This window comes from Pelophylax lessonae (genome assembly GCF_965119305.1).
Source record: "Pelophylax lessonae genome assembly, chromosome: 5".
In the NCBI taxonomy this organism is placed as follows: Eukaryota; Metazoa; Chordata; class Amphibia; order Anura; family Ranidae; genus Pelophylax; species Pelophylax lessonae.
Window position 1 is genome coordinate 74277793 of NC_138772.1, and position 25357 is coordinate 74303149.

At 47.1% G+C, this 25357-nt stretch overlaps 1 protein-coding gene across 1 annotated transcript in view; it reads right to left on the bottom strand.

Annotated features, from left to right (window-relative positions):
- The window catches only part of LOC309555875 (phosphatidylinositol 5-phosphate 4-kinase type-2 alpha), a 256610-nt gene extending 232649 nt beyond the window's left edge, over positions 1-23961 (bottom strand). Inside the window, exons 1-3 of the mRNA XM_082258043.1 lie at positions 23769-23961; positions 23238-23437; positions 22122-22313 (exon numbers count right to left, since the gene is read on the bottom strand). Coding sequence (XP_082114169.1) covers positions 22122-22262 — 141 coding nt within the window. The 5' untranslated portion in view covers positions 22263-22313; positions 23238-23437; positions 23769-23961. The remainder of the gene's footprint in view (positions 1-22121; positions 22314-23237; positions 23438-23768) is intronic.
- Positions 23962-25357: the final 1396 nt, after the last annotated feature.

Sequence of the window (25357 nt, forward strand, 5' to 3'; positions counted from 1 at the left end):
CCCACATGACCCCTTTTTGGAAAGTAGACATTCCAAGGTATTTAGTAAGAGGCATGGGGAGTTTTTTTGAAGTTGTAATTTTTTTCCACAATTCTTTGCAAAATTAAGATTTTTTGTTTAGTTTTTTTTATTTTTCACAAAATGGTCATATTACCAAGTTATTTCACACACACTTTATTGGCATACTTGCAACGCCACCCCAAAATACATTCTGCTACTCCTCCTGAGTATGGTGATACTACATGTGTGGGACTTTGCCACAGCCTGGCCACATTGAGAGGCCCAACATCCCAGTAGCACCTCCAGGTGTTCTAAAAGCAAAAATTACACATCATTTCCGGACAACCAATCACACTTTTGAAGGCCCTGGAGCACCAGAACAACGGAAACGCCCACGAAATGACCCCATTTTCTAAAGCAAACACCCCAACACATGATCTAGGAGGCATTATGAGTCTTTTTTTTTTTTTTTTTTTTACACACAAGTTTTTGGAAAATGTGAAAAGAAAATGAAAACGCATTTTTGTTTTTTTACACAAAGTTGTCCATTTATAAGATATTTCTAACACATAGTATGTACATAGCAAAAATGACACCCCAAAATACATTCTGCTACTCTTACTGAGTATGGCTATCATACGACATGTGTGAGACTTTTACACAGCCTAGTCACATACAGAGACCCAACATGCAGGGAGCACCGTCATTTCCTGACTTCCCATTACAATTTTGTGAGGTACTGATAAGCACTGTAGTGGCACTGACATGGCATGGATGTGGCACTGATGTGGCAGAGGAGGAGTGCAGCTGCAGTTTCTCTCCTTTCATCGCACACTGTACCGATCGCTGTGTACAATGTGCGAGTAGAGGATAGAAATGAACCGGACATGCACCGGTTTGTTGGCAAGTGATCACTCTGTCATTGGACGGAGTGATCACGTGGTAAAGGGCTGCTGTCATTGGCATTTTACCACGATCCGTGATGCGGCGGGTCCCCGGGACTCGGCGAGCACGGGACATCTCCATGTGCGCGCCATTCTGGAAGGATGTCGTTGTATGCCCTCCCAGAATAAGCCAACCGCGCTGTAGCCGTCATTTGGCTATTGCCAAGGTCGGCAAGTGGTTAAGGTTAAAAACCTTGAGGCTTTACAATCACTTTAAAGTGTACTCTCCTCCAATGATCAGATTTGTCCAGACATGCCCCCACCACATAGCCATTCACTAAGAAGCTCAGTGTACTGCTGCTTCTCCTCCTTCCCCAGCATTTATGCAGTTGAGAACAGAGGGAATGTGGTCCCTTAAAAAAAAAAAAAAAAAAATGTATAATGTTTTTTCATATCTATACAAATTTTTCTTTCCTTTCATTTCTATTTTAAACTAAATGGGTTGTTATACAAGGTAATCATTTACAATCCCTTTAAAGTAGCTGTGAACCCAATCACCTGATCAACTAAGGCAGGCCATACACTGTGCAAATTTCCACGGGTTGCAGGAAAAAAAATTTGCACGATTCCCCCATCAACAGAGACAATGCTGACAGGGGAATCAGCAATGGTCTTCTCCCCACAGGGAGAAGACCATAATTATAGCCAGAGGCTAAAGCAGCCGCTATCTATAAATCGCAAGAGAATCCGGCAAGCTGGGTGTACCCAAGTTGTTCGATCAATCGACTTGGTACATTCAGTCTGCCCATTACACGTTGAACTGGCCGAGATTCGAACCGTGTATGGTCGGCCTTACAGGTTACCGGAAATCCAAATGCTCAGTAGGTTTTAATCTCTTTAATTCTACAGATTTCATTAAAACAATACCCAGTAACCCTACTGTGCAGATCATTGTCCGGGCATTTCTAATTATAGGAAAATAATGCTTTGTCCCTTTCTACCAACTGTTCTTCTGTATCTTCACCTCGACATATGCGCGGCTCGGCCCGCTTCACACCTCGTGATTTGGGATCATGGGCCGAAACGCTGCGATTCTGCCCACAAACCCAAATCAGGTGGCAATCACAGCACAATGCACTGTGCACGTTGGGGTGCCATTATCCTTCAATGGCACCCCAAAAGAGAAGCGATTCTGTTGCAACGATCGCGCAGCAGTGGCACCTCCACAAATCGCGTGAAGCTTGTTTCCTGCAATTAGGCAGGCGCTTCTTTTTAGATGCCAAACAAACATAGGTGACATGCAGAATAGCATTAAAAACGCAATGTCAAAATCGCTTTTTTCTGCTATGCAATGTGAAAGGCCGGTCGTAGGCTGTCTAAAAGCGTCCAGGTAAAATGCTCCGTTCATAGGCATACTCAGTCATTATCGGTATTAGACTAGTCCTTAGGCTCCATTCACACTTGCGCAACTCCAAAGTTGCAGGCTTTCTGATGCGACTTTGATCCAAATTTACATTGTCTGGATCAAATTTGCATCATAAGTAGTGCAGGCAGCTTTTCTAAGTCGCCCGATTTGAACGGGTGCCATATAAAAGAATGGGCTGTGACGGGTCATGCTACTTTGATGCCCAAAGTTGCATGACAAGTCGCACAAGTATGAATGAAGCCCAAGTAATAATGTGCAACCACCCATGGAGGGAGTGCATGTAGACATGAAGTGGATGAAAAGGCTCGGAAGGATCAGCAGCACTGAGTAAAAAAGAGGTAAAAAACATTTTTTTCCAAAATAAAAATCATTGCAAACACACAGTGCTTTACCAAACTAAATTATCTCGAGTTAGGATTTTATAATCAGTTTTATGAAAAAAAAATACATTAAAACAAATAAATTAAATAAGTGCGGGCTCTAGAGTTAAGCTGGCCATAGATGGATCGAATCTCAGCAGGGACCAGCCGAGATTCTATCCATGTATGGGCAGACTGGCTGTACTCAAGTCGATCCATCGATCAATTTCAGTACAACCAACCTGTCAAATTTTTGACATGCAATTGCTGCTGGCGGCTATAGTTGCTAGCAGTAATCATTGTGTTCTGCCAGCCGGGAAGGCTTCCTGCCCCCATGGCACAAAACACAATAGCGCTGAGGGATTCTCCCCCCCCCCCATCCCCCCCCCATCGACACAGTCCGGGAATAAATGATTTGCTTTCCTTCCACCCGTGGCTGCAGGAAAGAAAATCAAAACATCTATGGCACAAGTGTCAAACACAAGGCCCGTGGGCCAAATTCAGCCCACCAGTCCATTCTATGTGGCTCTCACACCCAGGGGGAGGGGTGGAAGTGAGAAATGGACAGCCTGTGAAAGCAGTTGAACCCTGCACACTCTGCACGCAGCGTGCACCCCTGAACTCCGCACGCACCCCTGAACTCAGCACACCTTGCACGCAGCCCTGAACTTGTGCATGCACCCTGCACGCATTGCGCGCCCCTGAACTCTGCGCACCCTGCACGCATCGCGCGCACCCCCTGAACTCCGCGCACGCAGCGCGCACCCCCTGAACTCCGCGCGCGCACCTCCTGAACTCCACATAACGCACTCTTGGTATTTATTGCCCCTTTAAGATCCTCCCACTGCAATTTGGCCACATCCACCATTTGATGCAGCTTGCGGCTTGGGGGGGAGGCGTGGTTGAGTTCCTGCACCTATATGCCCTAGATACATTTATATATGGGATGGTAGGAAGGAGATTGTGCAATCTTAAACTTACCTTATATCACCTTATATCTTAAAACTTAACTTGTATAAACAATACCCCCCTTTTTTTTTTTTTTTTTTTTTTTTATAATAAATAAGGCACTCGGACTATAGTTTTGGTAAAAAACGGCCGCGGCTTCTTTATTGACTGGTATTCAAAATAACATAAACCATCTTTATAAATATCAATATAAATAAACAGACCAACCCAGTCATAAAAACTCGGGTTGTCATTCACATAAGATCAAAACAATTTGATCACCATCCACCATACATTATCATAATCAACATCATATAACAAAAATACACGTCCCCCTCTATAACTAGAGGTGACCCAAACCAGACAATTTATTGAAGCCGCGACAAACCAGGGGAGGGCGGGAGGGGAAAAATCCAGATGGAAGGTCTGAAGAGATGTGAGCCCCTGAGGGGCGGGAGGCAGCTTAAATATGCTTCTTCCTGAGGTAACCTCCACCCCATAGGCTGAGGTGAGCGGGCGGAGAAGGGGCTCATTCGCTGATTCCCTAGAGAGAGAACCTAAACTGCCTAACAACCACCTGTTCTTTCTAAACAACCACTAAACTGCCTGGTAACTCCTTCTGGCGGGAAAATGGCTGAGGAGAGCTATGGGCCTCATTATCCTAAGTTCTTTTAACCCCTTCCACCAGCCCATATGAAAGGGGGGCTAATTTTGCCCCCTTTCCAATATGGGATGGTAGGAAGGAGATTGTGCAATCTTAAACTTACCTTATATCACCTTATATCTTAAAACTTAACTTGTATAAACAATACCCCCCTTTTTTTTTTTTTTTTTTTTTTTTATAATAAATAAGGCACTCGGACTATAGTTTTGGTAAAAAACGGCCGCGGCTTCTTTATTGACTGGTATTCAAAATAACATAAACCATCTTTATAAATATCAATATAAATAAACAGACCAACCCAGTCATAAAAACTCGGGTTGTCATTCACATAAGATCAAAACAATTTGATCACCATCCAAAAGACAGGCAATACCTCATTGCCTGTCACCACACCCCCGAAGCGCGGCCAATTCAATTAACGAACCCAAGTTTGCATTAAATATGTCGAGGCCAATACCTGAGAGGTGAACGCCATCTCCCCGGTAAAGACCTTGAACCCCACCTTCCAAGTCCGAGTGCCTGTACGATAATACATTCACCTGTGCCAAAAACTTTTCCAAAGCACGATTAACACGCTTTTTAATTTTACCATGAAAACGCAAACGACCGGACGACCAGACCAGCCTGTGCACAATCTCCGAAAACATCACTACCATTTCGGGGAACCTTAGCTTCAGACTGTGCAGGTCGTCCCGTATTTTAAAAATCAGATCTAGGGTTCTCACTTTTCCTATATCGTTCCCCCCCAAGTGTACCACCAGAATGTCAGGAGGGGGTTGGGATTCAAACAAACTCTCCATGCTAGGTAATAACTCCTCCCATCTCATGCCTCTCTTACTGAACCAGGAAACTTGAAAACGATGTTGGTCCAAGCCAAGGATTTCGGAATATATCCGTTGCCTCGCTCGTTGCTGTGCCCAGAACACAAAAGAGTGTCCCACAATCCACACCTGCAATGGATTACCTGCAAGGAGCAAAAACGAGGTTAGGGCGAACATAAGAGGTGTAACAATCTGATTTCCATCTACCAATGTTTTTAATCAATCCCACCTCCAAACCTGCCCTTGACGCCTCAGTTGCCGCCCCGATCCGAAATGAATGGGACGAGAACCGCAACTGGCCCAGGCCAAGCGACTGTAAACACTTCCTAAACACAAAATCAAATTGGTATCTAGTAAGTGTCTTACCATTCGCATGGATCAGGAAATATACATTATCACCCTCCCTGACCCTTAAATAATCTGAAACCAGCATCACCGGGCAAACCGGAGAACCCCTAAACCTGTGTAGGTGGCACCAATGTCCCAAACCCCTCTGATCCGTTTTAGATTTGACCAGAAACACACTAACTCTGTCCGCTGTACAGCAAACATTTGTAAATTTAAGTCCCGAGCCAGCAACCGCGCGAACCGGAATCAGCTCAGATATATTTGCAACGCCGCGAAAAACAGCAAAGAAAAAATTGCCCTGAACAATATGGCTTCATACGCCGAAAAACATATACCCGACACTGCTGAACATAGACTTTGTAAAATGTCCAAAGTGACAGGGCGACGCAAATCCGGATGAGCCGTTCTCCTCCTGTAACCTTTCATTGCCTGTTGGACTGAGAAAAAAGACGCGCAAGCCGGATGACCCCGCAACTTTACAAAAAAGGAAACTCCTGCCAGCAGCTTATTGATATGCGACCAGGAGTACCCCTTTTCAAAAAGCGAGTTCAGAAAAAACAGGACCAACTCCTCTGAGAAGGACTCCCGAGGGCTGTTCACTGAAGCAAGAAAGGACAGCCACACAGCAAACGCCGATTGGTATCCCGACCAAGTGCTGTGCGCCAAGGAATGCTGTACATTTTCCATCACCAGCTCTAAACCAAATCCCACAGGTGAGTCGGGCAAGGCACGCCTACAGAATCCGCTTCTGGGAGGAGCTGAAAGAATTTCTGAACCTGGAAACGAGATAAAGAATCCGCCAGGTCATTGCTTTTTCCAGGAACATGAGTAGCCTTAATCCACACGTTCAACCTTAAACATTGTGAAACCAAGTACCTGAGCAAAGCAATGACCGGCGGAGACCTAGAGGACAGGCAATTGATGGCGTACAGAACACCTTTGTTATCCGTACTAACCATCAAACGCCTGTTCCTAAAGAAATCACCCCAAACCTCCAACGCCACCACAATCGGGAACAGTTCCAGCAACACAATGTTTTTAATTAATTTAGATCGCCTCCATCTCTCGCACCAACGCTCCGCACACCAATGGGTCCGCCAGATTGCGGCGAAGCCCACCGAGCCCGCAGCGTCAGTGAAGAGCCTGAAATCCGAATCCAAAACGAACTCCTCTTGCCAAACGGCTCTACCGTTAAAATGAAGCAGGAACTGAAGCCATACCAATATGTCCTCCCTCATATCATGCGTCACTCTGACGTGCGCCGAGGGGGACTTCAAACCCGATATTGAGAGGTACAGTCTCCTGGAAAAAGCCTTACCCACAGGTATTACCCTGGAGGCAAACGCCAATAACCCCAGAAGAGACTGCATCTCTCGCAGACATACCTTCTTTTTTCTCATTACCAAGTACAACATACCTTTCAGCCGTCGAATCTTTTCCTGCGGCAGCCGAAATTCCATCAGATTTGAATCCACGGTGATGCCTAAAAAATCGATACAGGTGCAAGGCCCCACCGTCTTTTCACCCGCTAATGGGATGCCAAAATTCTCACAAAGTATGAAAAAAGAATTAAGAATGAACTCACAATCAGGGGTGTTCGCTTTCCCCATAAAAAGGAAGTCATCCAGATAGTGAATTACCTGGGACTTACCTGTCACCTGCGTCACCACCCACTCCAAAAAAGTGGCAAAGCACTCAAAATAAAAACAGGAAAGCGAACACCCCATAGGAAGACACCTGTCAAAATAATATCGTCCTTCAAAAAATATACCTAGAGAGCTGAAACAGGAAGGATGCAGAGGCAGCAAACGGAAAGCGGACTTGATGTCCGCTTTTGCCAGTAATGCCCCCCTACCCAAACCTTTCACGATACATAGAGCATCTTCAAAAGTCGAATAATGCACCGATGCCTCGTCCAAGTCAATCTGATCGTTTAAAGAATCACCCCGCGGATGCGACAGGTGATGGATCAAACGAAAAGCATTCGGCTCTTTTTTAGGAACGATACCTATAGGGGATATCCGAAAGTCATCGAAAGGGGGGGAACAGAACGGACCCACAAACCTTCCTTCATCTATTTCTTTATTAATCTTTTCAAACACCACATGGGACATACCAACAACAGATGGCAGATTGTTAACCATAGCACACCCCCGACCCGCAAATAGCGGAAGTCGGAAACCTAGACTAAAACCATCAATTAGCAGATCCGCCTTCCAGCGGTCGGGGTATATTTGTAGCCACGGCAGCAGCTCTGCTAGCTTCACCGGCGTTCGGGCCTTTTGGAACACTCCCTTGTTGAGCCCCCGCCATTCGTCTGAAGCATTTGGCCACTGGGTGAGCACCGGCGCAAAATGCGCATTCGTGCCGGTATTTACAAGTACCCGGCCATCGACACTGCCCATCATTAAACGCAAAACAGATCCCCCGCTTGTAAGCCGAGGGAGCTGCTGGTTGGGGCACCTGCGCACCAGGTGCTGCCCGGGGCTGAAAGGACCGCTGGGGGAGAAATAAATCCAACCAAAGTCCCACATCCTTAGCACCCCAGGACAGACCTGGATGCACTGCCATCTTTTGTCTAAAGGCTACATCGTAGTTAAACCACGATACCCCCCCGAACCCCTTATAAGCTTCGAGAATGATCTCGACATGATGAAACAAACCCACGCTTTTTTCTGGGAATTTTTCGCACATAACAGAGGAGTATATGCAGAAAGCCTGAATCCAGTTGAAAATAGACTTAGGGATAAAGCGCTTTCTATCATGTTCCTCCTCCTTGTCACCTTTTGTCATAAAATCCCTAGAGGAAGGCAAAAGGGACAATAAATCTATATAAACCCCTTGCCATATCCGCTCCTTTAAGGAGTCCGGTAAATGCATACCAAGGGGTGACACTGTACAAGTCATGGGTTCCTTCAGAACCGATTCGGGGAGATTTTGTGTCTTAGCCAGTTCAAAAAGACTACCTCTACTTTGGACACTAGGGGGCGCCCACACCTCACTAACCTCTGGCCCCCCTTCCCCTGCTCTTGGTAAGGGGGAATTCTGGCAGAAATCTCTGAACAATTTAAAAAAGGTATTCGGGCTATTGACTCCCGGCAACTCACCACCCGGGACAGCCTGTCTTCTGGGGGGATTCGGATCCTCTGGCTCGGACTCCTCCACTTGTGCCTCTTGATGGGGGATGCATGGCTGGCTGCCGGCCTGGAGGGGCGCACCTTGGGCAGCAACAGGCGGCCTCACTCCAGCTCTGACTCCTGCTTGTGTGGGCTCAGACCGTCTTGACCCCGCCGATCCGCTTCTACGGCCCGCAGCGGCCTCCGCCGGACGTCCTCTCCGGTCCGCGCTCTCCGCCCTCCGCCCGGCCGGGCGCCTCGATTCCACCGGCGAGTACCGTCTCCTCGGTGTCCGCTTCCTCCTCTCAGGGCCGACTGCCCCGGAAATGCCTTGCCACGTCGCATCTCCGCCGACGTCACCCGACCGGTGACTGGCGTCCACATCCGGCGGGCCCGACATCACCTGACTTGCCGTGAACTCCGACCCGGTTGCAGTGCCACCGACATCCTCTGCCGCCACCGCAGACACGGTCTCCGAAGGTTCCACCGCTTCCACAGTCCTGGGTAACTGCAGACATCTCCGGAGCCACTCCTCACCGCCCTCTTCTCCCGCACGCTCCAGCAGCTGACGAATGAGGGACATATTCGACCGAAAATCGGTACCAGGAGCAGGTAAGTCCAAGCAAAAGAAAAATCCAGATGGAAGGTCTGAAGAGATGTGAGCCCCTGAGGGGCGGGAGGCAGCTTAAATATGCTTCTTCCTGAGGTAACCTCCACCCCATAGGCTGAGGTGAGCGGGCGGAGAAGGGGCTCATTCGCTGATTCCCTAGAGAGAGAACCTAAACTGCCTAACAACCACCTGTTCTTTCTAAACAACCACTAAACTGCCTGGTAACTCCTTCTGGCGGGAAAATGGCTGAGGAGAGCTATGGGCCTCATTATCCTAAGTTCTTTTAACCCCTTCCACCAGCCCATATGAAAGGGGGGCTAATTTTGCCCCCTTTCCAATAATCTTACAGATACAACCAGAACTTTGAGAACAACCATAATGCTGAAGCAGCCCTCAACAAAATGGAGTTTGACACCCCTAAATGATTGCTTGCCTAAGTTTTGCCCCTTCTATATGCCAAGTCCTACCACACATAAGCCGATATTTCTCCACACTGAACCTTGTTTGCCATTGTAGACGCCCAATCACCCCGAATGTCTAGGTCAGCGTGTAAACTGGAGAATCTTCCACTGATTGGATTACACTACATAGCTCGGTGTCACCTGCAAACACGGAAAGTGTACTTTAATCCTAAATGCTGCATAATTTATAAATAAACGAAACCGCAAGTCCTCATGCACACGGGGCGTTTGGTCATCTCTAAGACGACTTACCTCCAGGCCGCAGTGTTTTAGCAGAAAAACGCTTGTAAATGCACCTAGAGTTTATGTGCATCAAGCATTTTTTCAGTCACAACGCCGCTGCTATGTGCAGCATGGACACATACATGAACATACCATGGACACACACATTAACATACCCCCCTAACAGCAGCGTTAAAAAGGTCTAGCGTGCATGAGGCCTAATGGTCCCATATCGGAACCCTGGGAACAGGGGGCGCGCAGAGCGGCGATCGGTGCAGCGGCGTGACACTAACACACTGCATCTCCGATCTCGGTACTGACGTAGGCTCTTTACCATGTGACCAGCTGGTCACATAGTAAATAGGAAGTGCCGTTCATCGGCTTTCCTTAGTTCGTGCCTGACAGGCATGAGTATAGGAGGGCCGATCGGTGGCTCTCCTGACAGGGGGGGGGTCTGCACTGGTAATCAGAGCATTGATTACCAGTGCAGATCATTAGGGGGGGGGGGATGCCACTAAAACCACCAGGGATGCCCACCATGGCCACCAGGGATGGCAATCAGGGCTCAGGGAGCCCACCAGCGCCCTCCCCATCAGTGCTGCCCGCCAGTGCCCTCCCCATCAGTGCTGCCCACCAGTGCCAATCATTGCCATCTTTCAGTGCGCCCCACCAGTGCCCATTATTGCCCACCAGTGCCCATCAGTGGCACCCATCAGTGCCCAGCAGTGCCGCCTATCAGTGCCGCCTATCAGTGCCACATATCAGTGCCACCCCATAAGTGCCTGTCAGTGTAGCCTCATCAGTGCAGGAAAAAAAACGTATCTATTTACAAAATTGTATAACATTAACAGCGCTAAAAGCTGAAAATTGGCCTGGGCAGAAAGGGGGGAAAGTGCCCGGTATTTAAGTGGTTAAAGTGGACCTTTACCCCTCTAAATTTTCACATCAGCATGCTAATAAGAATTTTATTCTGTTTTTCTGCTTTACATACCCCTTTTAATTTTGGTTTTCCTGAAGGCAGTGGTGCTGTAGCTGCGGCTGTACAGATGCCAACATCACCATTATCCTCAGGGAAATCCCATACCTAAATTGCGATACTGCGCACATGATGCCGTGCGTTTAATCTTATTCATGCACAGTATGAAATTACATTCATTCGTTTTTTTACATTCCCCCTCTCCAAAAAAAAAAAAGATGCCAGTATTGTCCTACAGTGCTGGTGTGAGATGAAGAGCAGGACAGAGCAGATATAGGCAAGTATATTTCCTTCCTATTCAGGATTATAGAGTAGGAACTAGGGAAATGTTCTTAAAAAAAAAAAAAAAAAAAAAAAAATTCTCTTTTAATCATACCTCCCTAGGTGGGTGCTGCATCTGTCCCCCCGCCAGCCCTAACACCAAGAGCGATCAAACACCACTGATCCCTCGGTTCTCATAGCTCCCTGAGCAGAGAGCTGGTAACTGGCAGTCGCCGCTTTCTGCTCTGCCCCCCCCCCCTCAGAGTACTGAGCTGTGAAGGGGGCGGGGGGCGGGGGGCGGCCGGCTCAGGTTCTCAGCAGCTCATCAAGAGGCTAAACTAGGTGTCATTCCAGGCATGTGTGTAGATCCCGACTTCATTGCTGCAATCTTTCCCGAGTCTAGACCAGCTCGTTGTCAGCCGACAGAGGGCTTTAGCCCACTGTCTGCTGCAAACAGGTCACAGGAGTGCAGAACAAAGTGCACTTCTGTGATCCATAGGAGAAATACAGCCAAACGAGCTTTGGCTGTTCTTTTCCTTTAACCCCTTCTACTGTCAGTGATTTTTGCATTTTTTTGTGCAGGTTTCAAAAATCATTTTAGGGCTGAAGATTAGGCAAAACCCCCAAACATATATTCTCAAAGCAGACCGTAGAGCAGGGGTGGGGAACCTACGGTTTGGGGGGCGTATGCGGCCCCCAAAGTCATCTGGTCCGGCCCCCCATGCAGCTGAGTCTGTGTCTCTCAGCTGATCTGTCAGAACGAAGCCAATGCTTCCTGTATAGTTCCTGCTCCGTTATGACAGTCTGAGTGAGTCACAGGCAGAGTGATATCAAATGCACTCCGCCTGTGACCAATACAGGAAACATCACCTCTTTCTCCAGCGTGGCGCTGCTACACTTCTCCTAGCCAGCATTTCCCTCCAGCAGCACACACAGCAGTACCAGCCAGAACCAGCAGTACCAGCCAGAGCCAGCAGTACTAACAGCAGTACACACAGCAGTACCAGCCAGAGCCAGCAGTACTAACAGCAGTACCAGCAGTACACACAGCAGTACCCACAGCAGAACCAGCAGTACTAGCCAGAGCCAGCAGTGACAGCCAGAGTCAGCAGTACCTACAAAAGTACCAGCCAGCAGTACCTACAGCACAGCACAGTACCAGCCAGCAGTACCCACAGCAATACCAGTCAGCAGTACATGCCAGCAGTACCCACAGCAGTACCCGCCTGAGCCAGACTGCGCTCCAGACTGACCGACGCAAACCTGGAAAACCTGTTGCCAGTAGCAACATCATCAATACCAGCTAACATCACACACCTCACCAAAGAGAAGCAGTTGCAGCCATCACATTAGGGGTGAGTTAATTAATTGTTTGACCAAATATAACAGGCACATTTTTAAGGTGATAATTTTGTACGGCCCCCGAAAGGTTTTATAAATACCCAAATGGCCCTTGGCAGAAAAAAGGTTCCCCACCCCTGCCGTAGAGAATAAAATAGCGGGAGTTCCAATTTTTATTTTTTATGTCACATATTTTCACATATTAACAACACAGCATGGGAAGCTGGCGGTGCTGCAAGGGGGACCAGGGCAGCACACTGGGGGGGGGTACGGGCAGAAGTAAGGGAAACCTGGACAGGAGTGGTGGCATTTACTAGAACCAATCCCCTTTAGTTTCCCACTGCAGCAGCTGAAAGCAGCAGTAGGAAGAGGCAGAGAAGTCGGCTTTCAGCTGCTGCGGGGAACTATAGGGGACTTGTTCCAGTAAATACTGTGCCACATTCCCAATCCTCCTGCTGCCTGAGCGCGGTGGGGCCTGGGACCGCTACTACCCCCTTACCGAAGGCCCTGCAGGGAAGTAAAACTGCCCTTTCGTGTCCCTTAGTCAGAAGAGGACATTCAACCATTGCAGTGTCGGTGTGACCCCACTATAAGGGAGGGTCTTTACTTTTCATGCAGTTCAACTTTAAAACCTTACACTTCTCAGAGTATGAAGCATTCAATCAGTTCTATGAATGTGGTATTTATACAGCGTTCTATCCATTTACAGGGAAGGCAAGAAAAAAAAAAAAAAAAAGATATTTAAAGTTTCATGGCCTCAGCCATCTGCAAGCAGCGATCATATTTCTTTCAATCCACTAATCAGATTAAAATTTCACGGGTGACACTCCAGGATTTGAGAACGGCAGGAAAAGCACACACACTATTAGGACTCTTGTATGAATGCATACAGGATCACCTTAGGGGTGCAAGTGAAATGAATTCTAGTACAGTGCACATGATCAGCGGTGGGATTTATTGCCAGATCTGCATACTGGTTTCTACTCCATGACTCCACTATTGAGGACACTGAACCAGTATGACAGCCAGTGAACTGGAATCTTCATGGAGGAGAACATTGGATACCCGAATCTCACTTGGTATTGGCTTCTAGTACTGCCCTGTGCAGGTTTTCACTTCTGTATGCGGAGAGCGAGAATCTTATGGTTTTCACGTTGTACTTACCTGCTCTGTGAAGTGGTTTTGCACAGAGCAGCCCGAATTCTCCTCTTCTGTTCCCCCCGCTGGCGTGTGTCCATCTACACATGGAGCAAAGCTTTGGCCCCACCCCCCGCTCACTTTATTGGCTCACTGGCTGTGATTGACAGCAGCAAGAGTCACTGGTGTCTTGGCCAACAATAAGGAAGAGCCACTGCTCTTGTGCACATTGCTGGATCAAGATGGGGCCCAGGTAAGTATTGGGTGTGTGGATGGATGGGAGGCAAGTAAGTATTGGGTGAGTGGGGGGGGGGGGGGGGTGTAAAAGGTAAAAAAAAGCCTTGAGCCTTTACAACCACTTTAAGGCCAAGTGACTGGCCACATGGGCATCAAAATACTGAACTGTGGGAGGCCGGGGAAGATCTACCACCATATGGTGCCACCAGCCTGCAGCGTGACATTTGGGGATGGTACACAACACAGAAAAGCAGTCGGGATGGGTTTCTGCATATGCACTTTTGATGCATTTTTAGTGCATTCCAGTGTGTTTCTTTTTCCCCCCAAAGTTTCCTGTTCTTTTTTTTTTTTGCTGCAATACATTCTGGTGCGATTTTGATGCATTTTGCCACGTTCCAGTGCAGTTCCTTGCAGAAAAAAAATGCAATATCTTCTACTTTTTTGGACTGTACTGGAAGGCACTGCAGTGGTGTGAACTTTGCCACTGAAATCCATGTACTCTACTGTCCAAGCATTTCTGATGCAGACAGAAAACACACTGGACTGCGTGTGCTGTGAAGCGGCCCTGAAGGTTTGTTCTGGTACTGAGTTGCTCCAAGTAGCAGCTACAATTGTATAGCCAAGATTCGTAGCAGCTCCAGTTATCTGGGTATTTTCTCTGCCGATTTCTAGCTGGTGACTCTCTGGGCCACGTCATTGGTGTGCCAGTTATCTTCACTGGAGAAATGTAGATAAAGACGTTGGCAGTTTTGTACCTAGCGCCAAATGCTGCAAAAAATGAACGCACAAACTGAAAGACAAAAAAAAAAAAGCACAAAGCAATGTATGGCACGCAGGTTCTGGATGTTGTTGTGCACTGCATTACATGGCACTCATCTGATTTTCAGCCCGTTGTAGTGAGCTGGAAGCCCATTTAGGCTACGTTCACATCTAGGCGTTGCTATTTTATATGCGTTTTTCAGGCATTTTTTTGGAGGAAGGCATAGACATCTAACAAAAACGCCTGTAATCTGCCCAAAAAGAAGCTCATGTACTTTTTGGAGCGTCTGCGTTTTGCTCAAGGTGTCGGAACGCTCAGATGTGAACAGGGGCCATTTTTAATGAATAGGATTTGTCTTGTTGGGAGTTTTTTGAGCTGATCCTTAGAGTTGAAAAACACCTACATGTGCATAGCCTTAAGGCTCCGTTCATACATTCATCAGCGTTTTACCGCACAGGCTAGTGCAATGTTGGCTCCAGCAGGGAGCAGCTCATGGAGTGTTTCAGAACATGTGCGTTTTTTTTTTCCCTGTGATTTTTTTAAATTTGAAGCACCAAAGAGGAAATCTGCTGGGCCTGCATCCCTTTAGACGTGAATTTCTATTGGGAGTATCTCACCAAAAATGACATTTATGTTGCAAGGGATGCCTGAATTCTGACTTCTGGGAAAATCAGTGAGCCAATCACACAAGCAGGAAATGATGTTTCTGGGGTGTGGTCAGTATACATTCTGTGTACAGAACACCTCCAGGTAGCCATATTGTATTGCATTTTACAGAAAATTACAGTGGCCGCAGATTGAAAATGAAATCTTTAATAACATCCAATTACAATAAGATCTGTGTCGCAAATTGTAAACGCTATATTGTTTTTTCTTTATTTGCTATTTTTTTCCCCCACAAAAGTGAAATTACCCTTTAACTTGCAGTTTCATTTTTACCTACAGGCGGCGCGCCCCCTCCCCCCCCCCCCCTGCATAGGTAGCTTTTTGGTAAAGGTGTGCTAACCCTTTAAATCACCTCCTCAATGTCACATCTGGGTTATAAGATCCGATCGCTGTGCAACCAAACTGCAGCACACACGCAGGCCGCTGAGAGCGTCTAACCTGGCCATGGCTGCCAATGTGCTACTTCCCGGCCCTTCTGTATATACAGATAAGAGAGGAAACACCAGTTTATCTCTGGAGCAGAGACAGAACTGAATAAACGAATATAGATTTCCTCAAATATTCTGCAGAGAAGTGCGGTGCAGCTCTGACGTCTGGAGTTATGTTTGAAACCAGACCAAAGCACATCACTATTCAGAAAGGTGAGGATCAGGTGTGACCCCCAACACTTGCAGTATAAGCCGTCGTTTACACTGGGGTGTGTTGGCATGCAATTTTGACAGTTCCAAATTGCATGACCTGTTGCACTCCATTACCGCCAATGGAACTGTTCATATCACTGTGGCATGAGTTGCGGCGTTATGAACAGTTCCATTCCCGGTGATGGAAAAGGTACTTTTCTCTGATTTCAGTGTGACTTGCATAGACTTCTGGTAAATGAAGTCGTAAATCTGCAGCTTTGAAATCACGCTGAAGTAGTGCAATTTCAAAGCCGCACCAGTGTGAACCAGAGCTAATAAAGGCAATATAAAGTGCAATGCTAAGAGCGCAAAATGCCAAAAACCACAATTACCAATCAGAGGCACTTCCTTGATATAGCTAGACTTAAAGCTAGTTGGTGTCTGGAAGCTGAGGCAGAACTAAACCCTCCTATTCTTCACTGCCAAGGAAGTTGCCATTTTAGCCTTTGCTTGATCTGCAGTTGCCACGGTCATGTGAGGGCACAAGTAACGGTGACAATTATTCAATTATATAGTATTAGTGGATAGAATAATTCCCCAGCATTGGTGTCAGTGGGGGGCAATAGTGCCCCAGCATTGGTGTCAGTGGGGGGCAATAGTGCCCCAGCATTGGTGTCAGTGGGGGGCAATAGTGCCCCAGCATTGGTGTCAGTGGCGGGCAATAGTGCCCCATCATTGGTGTCAGTGGGAGCAATAGTGCCCCATCATTGGTGTCAGTGGGAGCAATAGTGCCCCATCATTGGTGTCAGTGGAAGGAAGAGTGTCCCATCATTGGTGTCAGTGGAAGGAAGAGTGTCCCATCATTGGTGTCAGTGGGAGGAAGAGTGTCCCATCATTGGTGTCAGTGGGAGGAAGAGTGTCCCATCATTGGTGTCAGTGGGAGGAAGAGTGTCCCATAATTGGTGTCAGTGGGATGAATAGTGCCCCATCATTGGTGTCAGTGGGAGGAATAGGGTCCCATCATTGGTGTCAGTGGGAGCAATAGTGTCCCATCATTGGTGTCAGTGGAAGGAAGAGTGTCCCATCATTGGTGTCAGTGGAAGAAATAGTGCCCCATCATTGGTGTCAGTGGGAGGAATAGTGCCCCATCATTGGTGTCAATGGGAGGAATAGGGTCCCATCATTGGTGTCAATGGGAGGAATAGGGTCTCATCACTGGCGTCAGAAGGAAAAATGCCCCATTGTTGGTGTCAGTAAGCGGAGTTGTTCCCCACTGTTGGTGTCAGTAGGAGGAATAGTGCCCCCGTGTTTGTGTCAGTGGAAGGAAAGGTGCCCCAAGGGCTGAATAAAGGCAAGCAAAGGGCCACATTTGGCCCACGGGATGCAGCTTAAAAAACACTGGTCTAGAAGATTGAACAGCTAGACTGGTCCCATAGCTTCTTCACCCCCATGCTTCAGGGGTCTAGGGTCCTGACATCATTAAGACCAAAGCAGGGTACATAGACATGACGACATCAAGGGACGACAGTCCACCTCCAAAGCGTAGGAGAGCGCCATCTGCAGGTGGAGCGGAGGATCAGGTAAGTAAAAATGCTTCTCTTCCCCCTTAGACAAAAAGAGCAGCTAACCCTTGCAGTGCGGGCGCAGCAGGGATGAATTTTTAAATGCCCGGAGTTGGGCTTTAACTTATAACTGTGCCATGTATCTACCTGTCAGAAACTTACAACATGTTACAGCTGTCAAGTAAAAATAAAAAACAATGGAGACAATAGGGCATACCCCCCATGCACAGCAAAACCTACAGAGTATCTAAACCCAAGTACAAATATGTAATATATTGCAGCTTACCAGATGTGGTGGCTGCATTAGTTTTCCTTTTTAGACTTTATTTTGACCTTGTGATCCGGCCAGTAACACATTCCCTGTCTTAGGGTGCTTACTGGGGATAAGTTACGGCTCGGGCAGCAGCATGACAGCAGGCCACCCTCCCAAACATCTGCAGCCTTGACATTTGCCGCCCCACAGCCATATGTAACAAATGGGTGGGGGCGGTGGGGATATCATTGACGCAATATGGCTACAATTGAACAATGACTTGGCGTTCCGCCGAAACCTTAGCTTTTCCTTAGTGGCTACTCTCACTCCTCCACTATCTATGGAGGCATGTCACCACCCATGGACCGCAACATTTTTAACCTGTGAAGAGGGTAGTGTTAAAAAAAAATGCAAGTCTAACTCAAGCTAAGCACTAAAAAGTGGAACTTCATCCAAAAAGGGGAAGTTCCGCTTTTCTTTCCCCAAACCCCCCCCCCCCCCCCCGTATTATTTTTTTTTTTGGGGGGGGGTACCTAGTTTTGGCTGGTACTCACTTCCACTTCACCTAGGCAATCGGAGCGGAAGTTTGCCCAAACGTTACAGGTCTTAGGGGGATGTGGCTTGTGCACAGTGAGAAGCCACAAGGAGTCACAGCTAACTTTGCACAATTAATATTCTGGCTCCGAGGACCCGAAAACCTATGAAGAACCGGCCCAGGTGAGGACAGCACTGGATCCCTGGACAGGGGAGTGTTTATTGCAAGTCAGCGGCTACAGTTTTTGTAGCGGCTGACTTTTGATTTTTTTGGAACCAGGCTGAGGCTCCTCTTTAAGGCTCGGTTCACGCCTATGCGTTTTCTTGTGCTTTTTGCAGAAACGCCCCACAGTCCATTTAACATTGTTTGCCTTTGGGACAGGATCGTGGCATCTACGCTTTTTTCAGCCCCTGCGCTTTTTTGAGAGGGTCAGGGACTATTTTAGGCCCGGTGCAGACAGGAATCGCACCGCATTCGTGTTCAAATCACATGTGATTCTGCAGCAGTGCGATTGGAGCCATTCATTTTGTATGGCTTAGATGGCACCGCATCTGCACAAAAAACATGCAATGCCGGTTCACATATGTGCGGCTGCGGCGATTGCATGTAATTCGGAGCGCACTGCTTCTTCATTACATGCGATCTGATGTGCGGATGTGAATTCAGCCATACACTTTGTATGGCTAAATTCGCACTGTATCCGCACCAAACTCGCACATGACCCTTTTTTTCAGCCGCATCAGGATCGGATCGCACAGTGGTTCACACTTGTGCGATCCGATCCTGTGCGAACTGTCAGATCGCACTGCGATATGCGATCAAACTGGGGGTGTCGTTAACATTTAATTGACACCCCCTGCATATCGCATATGGCAGTGTGAACTGCCAGATGTGCGGATGCAATGCGGGAACAGGCTGCGAATTCGCAGCCTTCCTGCATCGCACAAGTGTGAACCCGCACGCAGGACCCTTTATTTTGCTGCACCAAAATCTGATCTGTTCACACCCTGATTCTGAAAATCACACTGCGTTTTTCAAACCAATTTTGGGGTGTTTGTAACTTTACATATGCAGCAGTTCACATGCACAGGGTGCACTTTTGATGCAGTGTGGAAACTGCACAGAATTTACTACAAATTCAGCACCGCATCAGTGTGAAGCGGGCCTTAAGCCCCGGTTCACACTTGTGCGTGTGCAGGGTTCGCATGTAATATCGGAGCGCACTGCTCCGACATTACATGCGATCGGCTTGTGCGGTGCGAGTTTAGCCATACAGTTTGTATGGCTAAATTCGCACCGCAGCCGCTCCAAACACGCACAGGACCCTTTTTTCTAGCCGCATCAGAATCGGATCGCACAGCGGTTCACACTTGTGCGATCCGATCCTGTGCGAGCTGCACGATCGCACTGCGATATGCGATCAAACTGGGGGTGTCGTTAAGATTACATTGACACCCCCAGCGTATCGCATATGGCAGTGTGAACTGCCGGGGGTGCGTGTGCGATGCGGGAACAGGCTGCGAATTCGCAGCCTTCCCGCATCGCATATATGTGAACCGAGCCTTGATGCAAAACAGTTTGTTTTTTGTTCAATAGATTTCAATGGAGAACCTGCAGAAAAGCATGTAGTGCGTTTTTGCAGCCATTTGCTTTTATTAATCTACCCAACAAATTGGCCCAAAAAAAAAATGCATCAAAAACACATCAGCAAAAATGCAAAAACGCACTGCAAAAAAGCACTGCAGAAACCGGTCAAAAGCAAACTGCATAGGTGTGAACCAGGCCTAACATAAGCAGTTACCAAATATGTTTTTTTTGTTTTCATTTTGAGTTAAAGGTTTTAAGTAAACCATTGTTTTTACATAAACCGCTGTCAGTGTTAAGTGGTTTGTCTCAACTGTCTAACTGCCACTTCGGAGAGGATCATCAGATAAAAAAAAAAAAAGAAGGAAAAAGAAAAACTAATGCAGCCACCACATCTAAGGATTGATAAGCAGCAACAAATTATATATTTTTTTTCTGGGTTAAGATAAACTTTACAACATGCAATACATGGAGACCGCGAGAAATCCTAACGGCAAATGGATTCTTTATAAAAGGCAAATAAGAATGAAAGTATAGGGAGCCTGCTTAAGGCCCCTGGACTCATGGGATAGTTACAGCAGAGCCAAATTAAAGGTTTGTCCCCCAATTTTATTAATTCCCTCATTAGGCAGTTGGAATAGTAATAAAAATTTCCAAAAAGGGACAGATCACATGACCCTTTGAAAATTTCTGATAGGGTCTGGGACCCTATATAAAAGCACCAAAAAATGGTTACCTATAGCCAGTACCTGAAGACCTTCAAGCTGTGAGCTCCCCCTCCCTGTCGCGGCCTTGCTATTATGTGGTTTGGTCACCTTTCTTTCGAAAGGGGGATGGTTATATATGTATACGGTTGTTATACATTTTACAACAGGAGTCTTGGTGCCCGTTCACACTACCGCGACTTGTCAGCCTGACAAGTCGCGGTCCATGCAGTGCTACGGGAACCGTTCTAATAGGAACGACTCAAGTCGCTCCGACTTAGAAAAAGGGTCCTGTACTACTTCGGGGCGACATCGGAGCGACTTGCATAGACATTCATTATATGAAGTCCGTGCAAGTCGCGCCGAAGTCGTGCTGCGTTAGTGTGAACCGGCACTTAGTGGCCATGTTGTTTCGTTTGATGTTATTAAGTTTCAGTATTCAACATACATACATATATATATATATATATATATATATATATATATATACACACATACACATATACACACACATATACTTTTTTTTTTTTTTTTTTATTTGTTATAACATTTTACACCAATAATAAAGGCCGTAGCCATTTAAACTCCACCATACTTGTTTGGGTATCGTTATTTATTGCTGTATACTATCCCATGGGTAGTTCCCAACCAGAACTACCGTACTTTTCCTGACTCAACGAATAGTTAAAGTAAACCTGTATTGTCCTCTTGGTTTATACACTGAGTAGGTGCCAGCAGGTACCCCCCAATAGGAAAATCCACTGTGCACCGGGAGGCCAAAACTTCTTTGACTTTCTGAAAGTCGCAGCGTTGGCTCCACCGCACATCCCACAACGCAAAGCCTGAGCAACCTACAGAGACTTGCCATGAGGGGTACTGATGGCTGCAGATTCCAGAAAAGGTTCCATAGGAGAGCATTTGGCATACCCTGGAGTCATGTATTCAGAAGCCACAGGTACCAGCTGTCCTGCCACTACAGGGTCACTTTAAACAAGACCGTCTGTGCTGGGTTAAACATTGCACATCATTCCTCATTGCAATGACTTATTAAATAAACTCAGAACCATCTACAATAAAATTGGTGATTTATAAAAGGAGTGCAAACCACAAGACTTCCAGAGAAATAAATATGCTAATGATCAAATACAGAAAGAAATAACCCCCTAATCTGGTTAGCCATTGGATATCCCATTCCCAAGGTTGATCAAAAAAAAAAAAAAAAAAAAAAAAAAAAAAGAAAATCACTCTTCAGTACATAAGGCTCTACATGGGGTAAAACAAAAGTAATGCGTTAGCAAAAAAAAAAATAAAGCAATGAACAGAGTAAAGAAACCCAAAGCAGGCAGGTGACAAGCACTGCTTCGGCTGCCCTCATCATGATGCAAGGTAGCAGTTATTTGCCATGGGTTACTTCACATTGCTCACCACTGCTGCTCAATAATCAAGGCTAGCATCCATCCCCTGATCCCACCGTAGAGGCAGCACACTGCAGCATACTGTAAAATCAGCCCAGGTCCCATTTGTATTTGGATGCCCTGTCACCAGCTGGGACAAGCAGGCCGCCAAGGAAGACAAACACAACAAGAGACAGGAGAACCATCCATCAATCATGACAACCTTCCTTACCGAATGATTGACTCCCCACATCAGGACACTGAGCAGAGGATCGCTGGCCCGGAACAGCTTGACTTTCTGAGCCACAAAATGTTTCTTCTTTGTCTTGGTCTTGCTGGCCAAAGTGGACGCAATGTTGCTGACCGCAGCCATGGTTGGTGCCTCCAGGATATCCAAGAAGATTTGTCTTGAAGAAGGTCACCCAAAAGTCAGACAAGAACCCAATGTCTCATCTAGTCCCAAAACCCCCCTCCTCCCCGAAGGCAAAGCTCCAAAATATCCAGGGGGGAATTGTCACTAAGAACGTCTAACACTTAAAAATCAAGGAAGAACCCCTCACAGCCCAATGTCTCGTCTAGGCCAAAGGCAAATCCAAAATATTCAAGTTGACCTGTCTTGAAGAATGTAACTTAAAAGTCAAGGAAGAACACTCAAATCCCAATGAAGCCCTAGTCCCAAGGGCCCCCCACTGAAAGGCAAAGCTCCAAAATATCTAAGTTGACCTGTCTTGAAGAACGTCACCCACTTTAAAGTCAAGGAAGAACCCTCAGAGCCCAATGTCTCCTCTAGTCCCAAGGGCCCCTACTGAAAAGCAAAGCTCAAAAATATATAAACTGACCTGTCTTAAAGAACTTTACCCACTTAAAGTCAGGCATGAACCCTCAGAGCCCAATGTCTTGTCTAGGCCAAAGAAAAAGCTCCACAATTTCTGTGTGGACCTGTCCCGAAGAAAGTCACTTACCTAAAAGCCCAAAATATCCATGTAGACCTGTCTTAAAGAATGTCACCAACCTAAAAGCCCAAAATACCCGAGTGGACCGGTCTTGAAGAAATGTCCCCCACTTAAAAGTCAAGAATGAATCCTCAGCGCCCAATGTCTTGTCCAAAGCTCCAAATGGACCTCTCGTGAAGAACGTCACCCACTTAAAAGTTAAGGAAGAACCCGCAGAGCCCAATTAGTCTACTCTAGTAGCAAAGGTAAAGCGTCAAAATACCCAAGTTGACCTGTCCCTTGACCAGTATTGAAGAACGTCACCCACCTAAAAGTCAATCATGAACCCTCAGAGCCCAATGTCTTGTCTAAAGCTCCTAAATACCCAAGTGAACCTCTTTTGAAAAATGTTACCTACTTAAAAGTCAAGCAAGAACCCAGAGCCCAAATTGTTATCTAGTCCCAGGGGCCCCAGCAAAGGCAAAGATCCAAAATATCTGACCCGTCTTAAAGAATATCACCCACTTAACAGTCAAGCAGTAACCCGCAGAGCCCAACGTTTTGTCTAGTCCCAAGGGCCCCAGCTAAGGTGAAGCGCCAAAATATCCAAGTTGACCTGTCTTGAAGAATGTCACCCCCTCAAAAGTCAAGAACCCCTAGAGCCCAATGTCTCGTCTAGTCCCAAGGGCCCCGGTGAAAGCAAAGCTCCAAAATATCTGACCTGTCTTAATATCACCCACTTAACAGTCAAGCAGTAACCCACAGACCCCAACGTTTCGTCTAGTCCCAAGGACCCCAGCTAAGGTGAAGCTCCAAAATATCCAAGTTGACCTGTCTTGAAGAACGTCACCCCCTCAAAAATCAAGTAAGAACCCGCAGAGCCCAAATGTCTCCTCTAGTCCCAAGGGCCCCGGTTGAAAGCGAAGCTCCAAAATATCCAAGTTGACCTGTCTTGAAGAACGTCACCCCCTCAAAAAATCAAGCATGAACCCAATGTCCCATCTAGGTCCAACGGCAAAGCTTAACGATATCCAAGTGGACCTGTCCTGGGCAGCGAAGGATCTGCAGAGCCCAACGTCTCCTTGTAAAGCACTGAGGATCCTGCAAAGTTTTTATGTGTGGCGCATAGGAAGAGGAGAGAGCGGTGGAAGAGGAGAGAGCGGTGGAAGAGGAGAGAGCGGTCCCAGGCAGATTTGTATGGAGAGGAGACGTGGTGTGTGATCTCCCAAGATCTCTAGGCGTTTCCCCTCTCTATCTCTTCTTTTCTCCCACATTCACCAGCAGATGTGGCCCCCTTCTTGTCTTGCTGTGATGCCAGGCTTGATTGGATGCACCTCCTCCCTCCTATCCATCCATGTCCTCTGGTGACAGCAGGGAAGACTGATGCTGCAGCAGCTGCTGGGCTTGCTGCAAGACACACATAGGAGGCTGAGGATGATTGCCCAGCCCCGGTGTGCTCAGTACACCCACATACACACACGGATCTTCCCCTCCTACTGCAGCCTCAACCCTCCCAGGCCAGGCTCTCTGCAGCTCTCCTTTATATTTAGGGGTGGTAATGCTCCCTCTAGCCTCCTTCCCCTACTGCTGCCCGAGCTGCTGGCTGCATCTTCCCAGCGCTTCCGGCCGCTTGCAGCCCCGTGTGAGTGACAGCGCTGGAGGAGGAGAAAGGAGGGGCGGCCGGGCCCGGCCTTTTTTTCTTTTTTTTTTTTTTTTTTTTCACAAGCGCTGTAGCGCAGGGATTCTTGGTTTCATCAGCCAGAGCCCTGGGCAATAGACGTGCGGGAGGGCGTGAAATTAAAAAAAAGGCTTTTCTCTCCTTGTTCAACTCAAGCAGCTTGTCAGTTAGATTGTAGCTCAGAGTCCTTCCCCGATCCCTACTGTCACTGCTAGGGCTCATTCAGACACACTCTGACATTTTATGTATCATGACTGCGATGAAAGCGTTAGGATGTGTTATGGATGAGTCTACAGTAAGGTCATCTGATTTATACAATGAAATCCGGGGACATATATATTTTTTTTACTTGTAATGGCAGCAATCAGCGACTTGTAGCAGCGACTGCGATTAGGGCCGGTCCTACCATGGGTCTCATTGGTCCATTTGAGAGGGGCGGTAGAGGCAGCTCGTAAAGGGTAACTCCACTTTCTTGGGGGAAATAAATAGCAAATAAAGAAAAAGAAAAAATAATATAGCATATACAATTGCAACACAAGATATATTGTAATTTCACATCAGTGCTGCCAATCAGTGCCCCATCATCAGTGTCACCCATCAATGCTGCCTACCAGTGCCCATCAGTGCTGCCTATCAGTGTCACCGATTAGTGGCACCTCTCTGTGTCACCTATCAGTGCCACTCATCAGTGCAGCCTCATCAGTGCCTCCTGATCAGTGCCCTTCAGTGCCGCCTATCAGTGCCACCTCTCCGTGTTGCCTATCAGTGCAGTCTCATCAGTGCCTCCTGATCAGTGCCCATCAGTGCCACCTCATCAGTGCAGCTTATCATTGCCCATCAGTGCAGCCTCATTAGTGC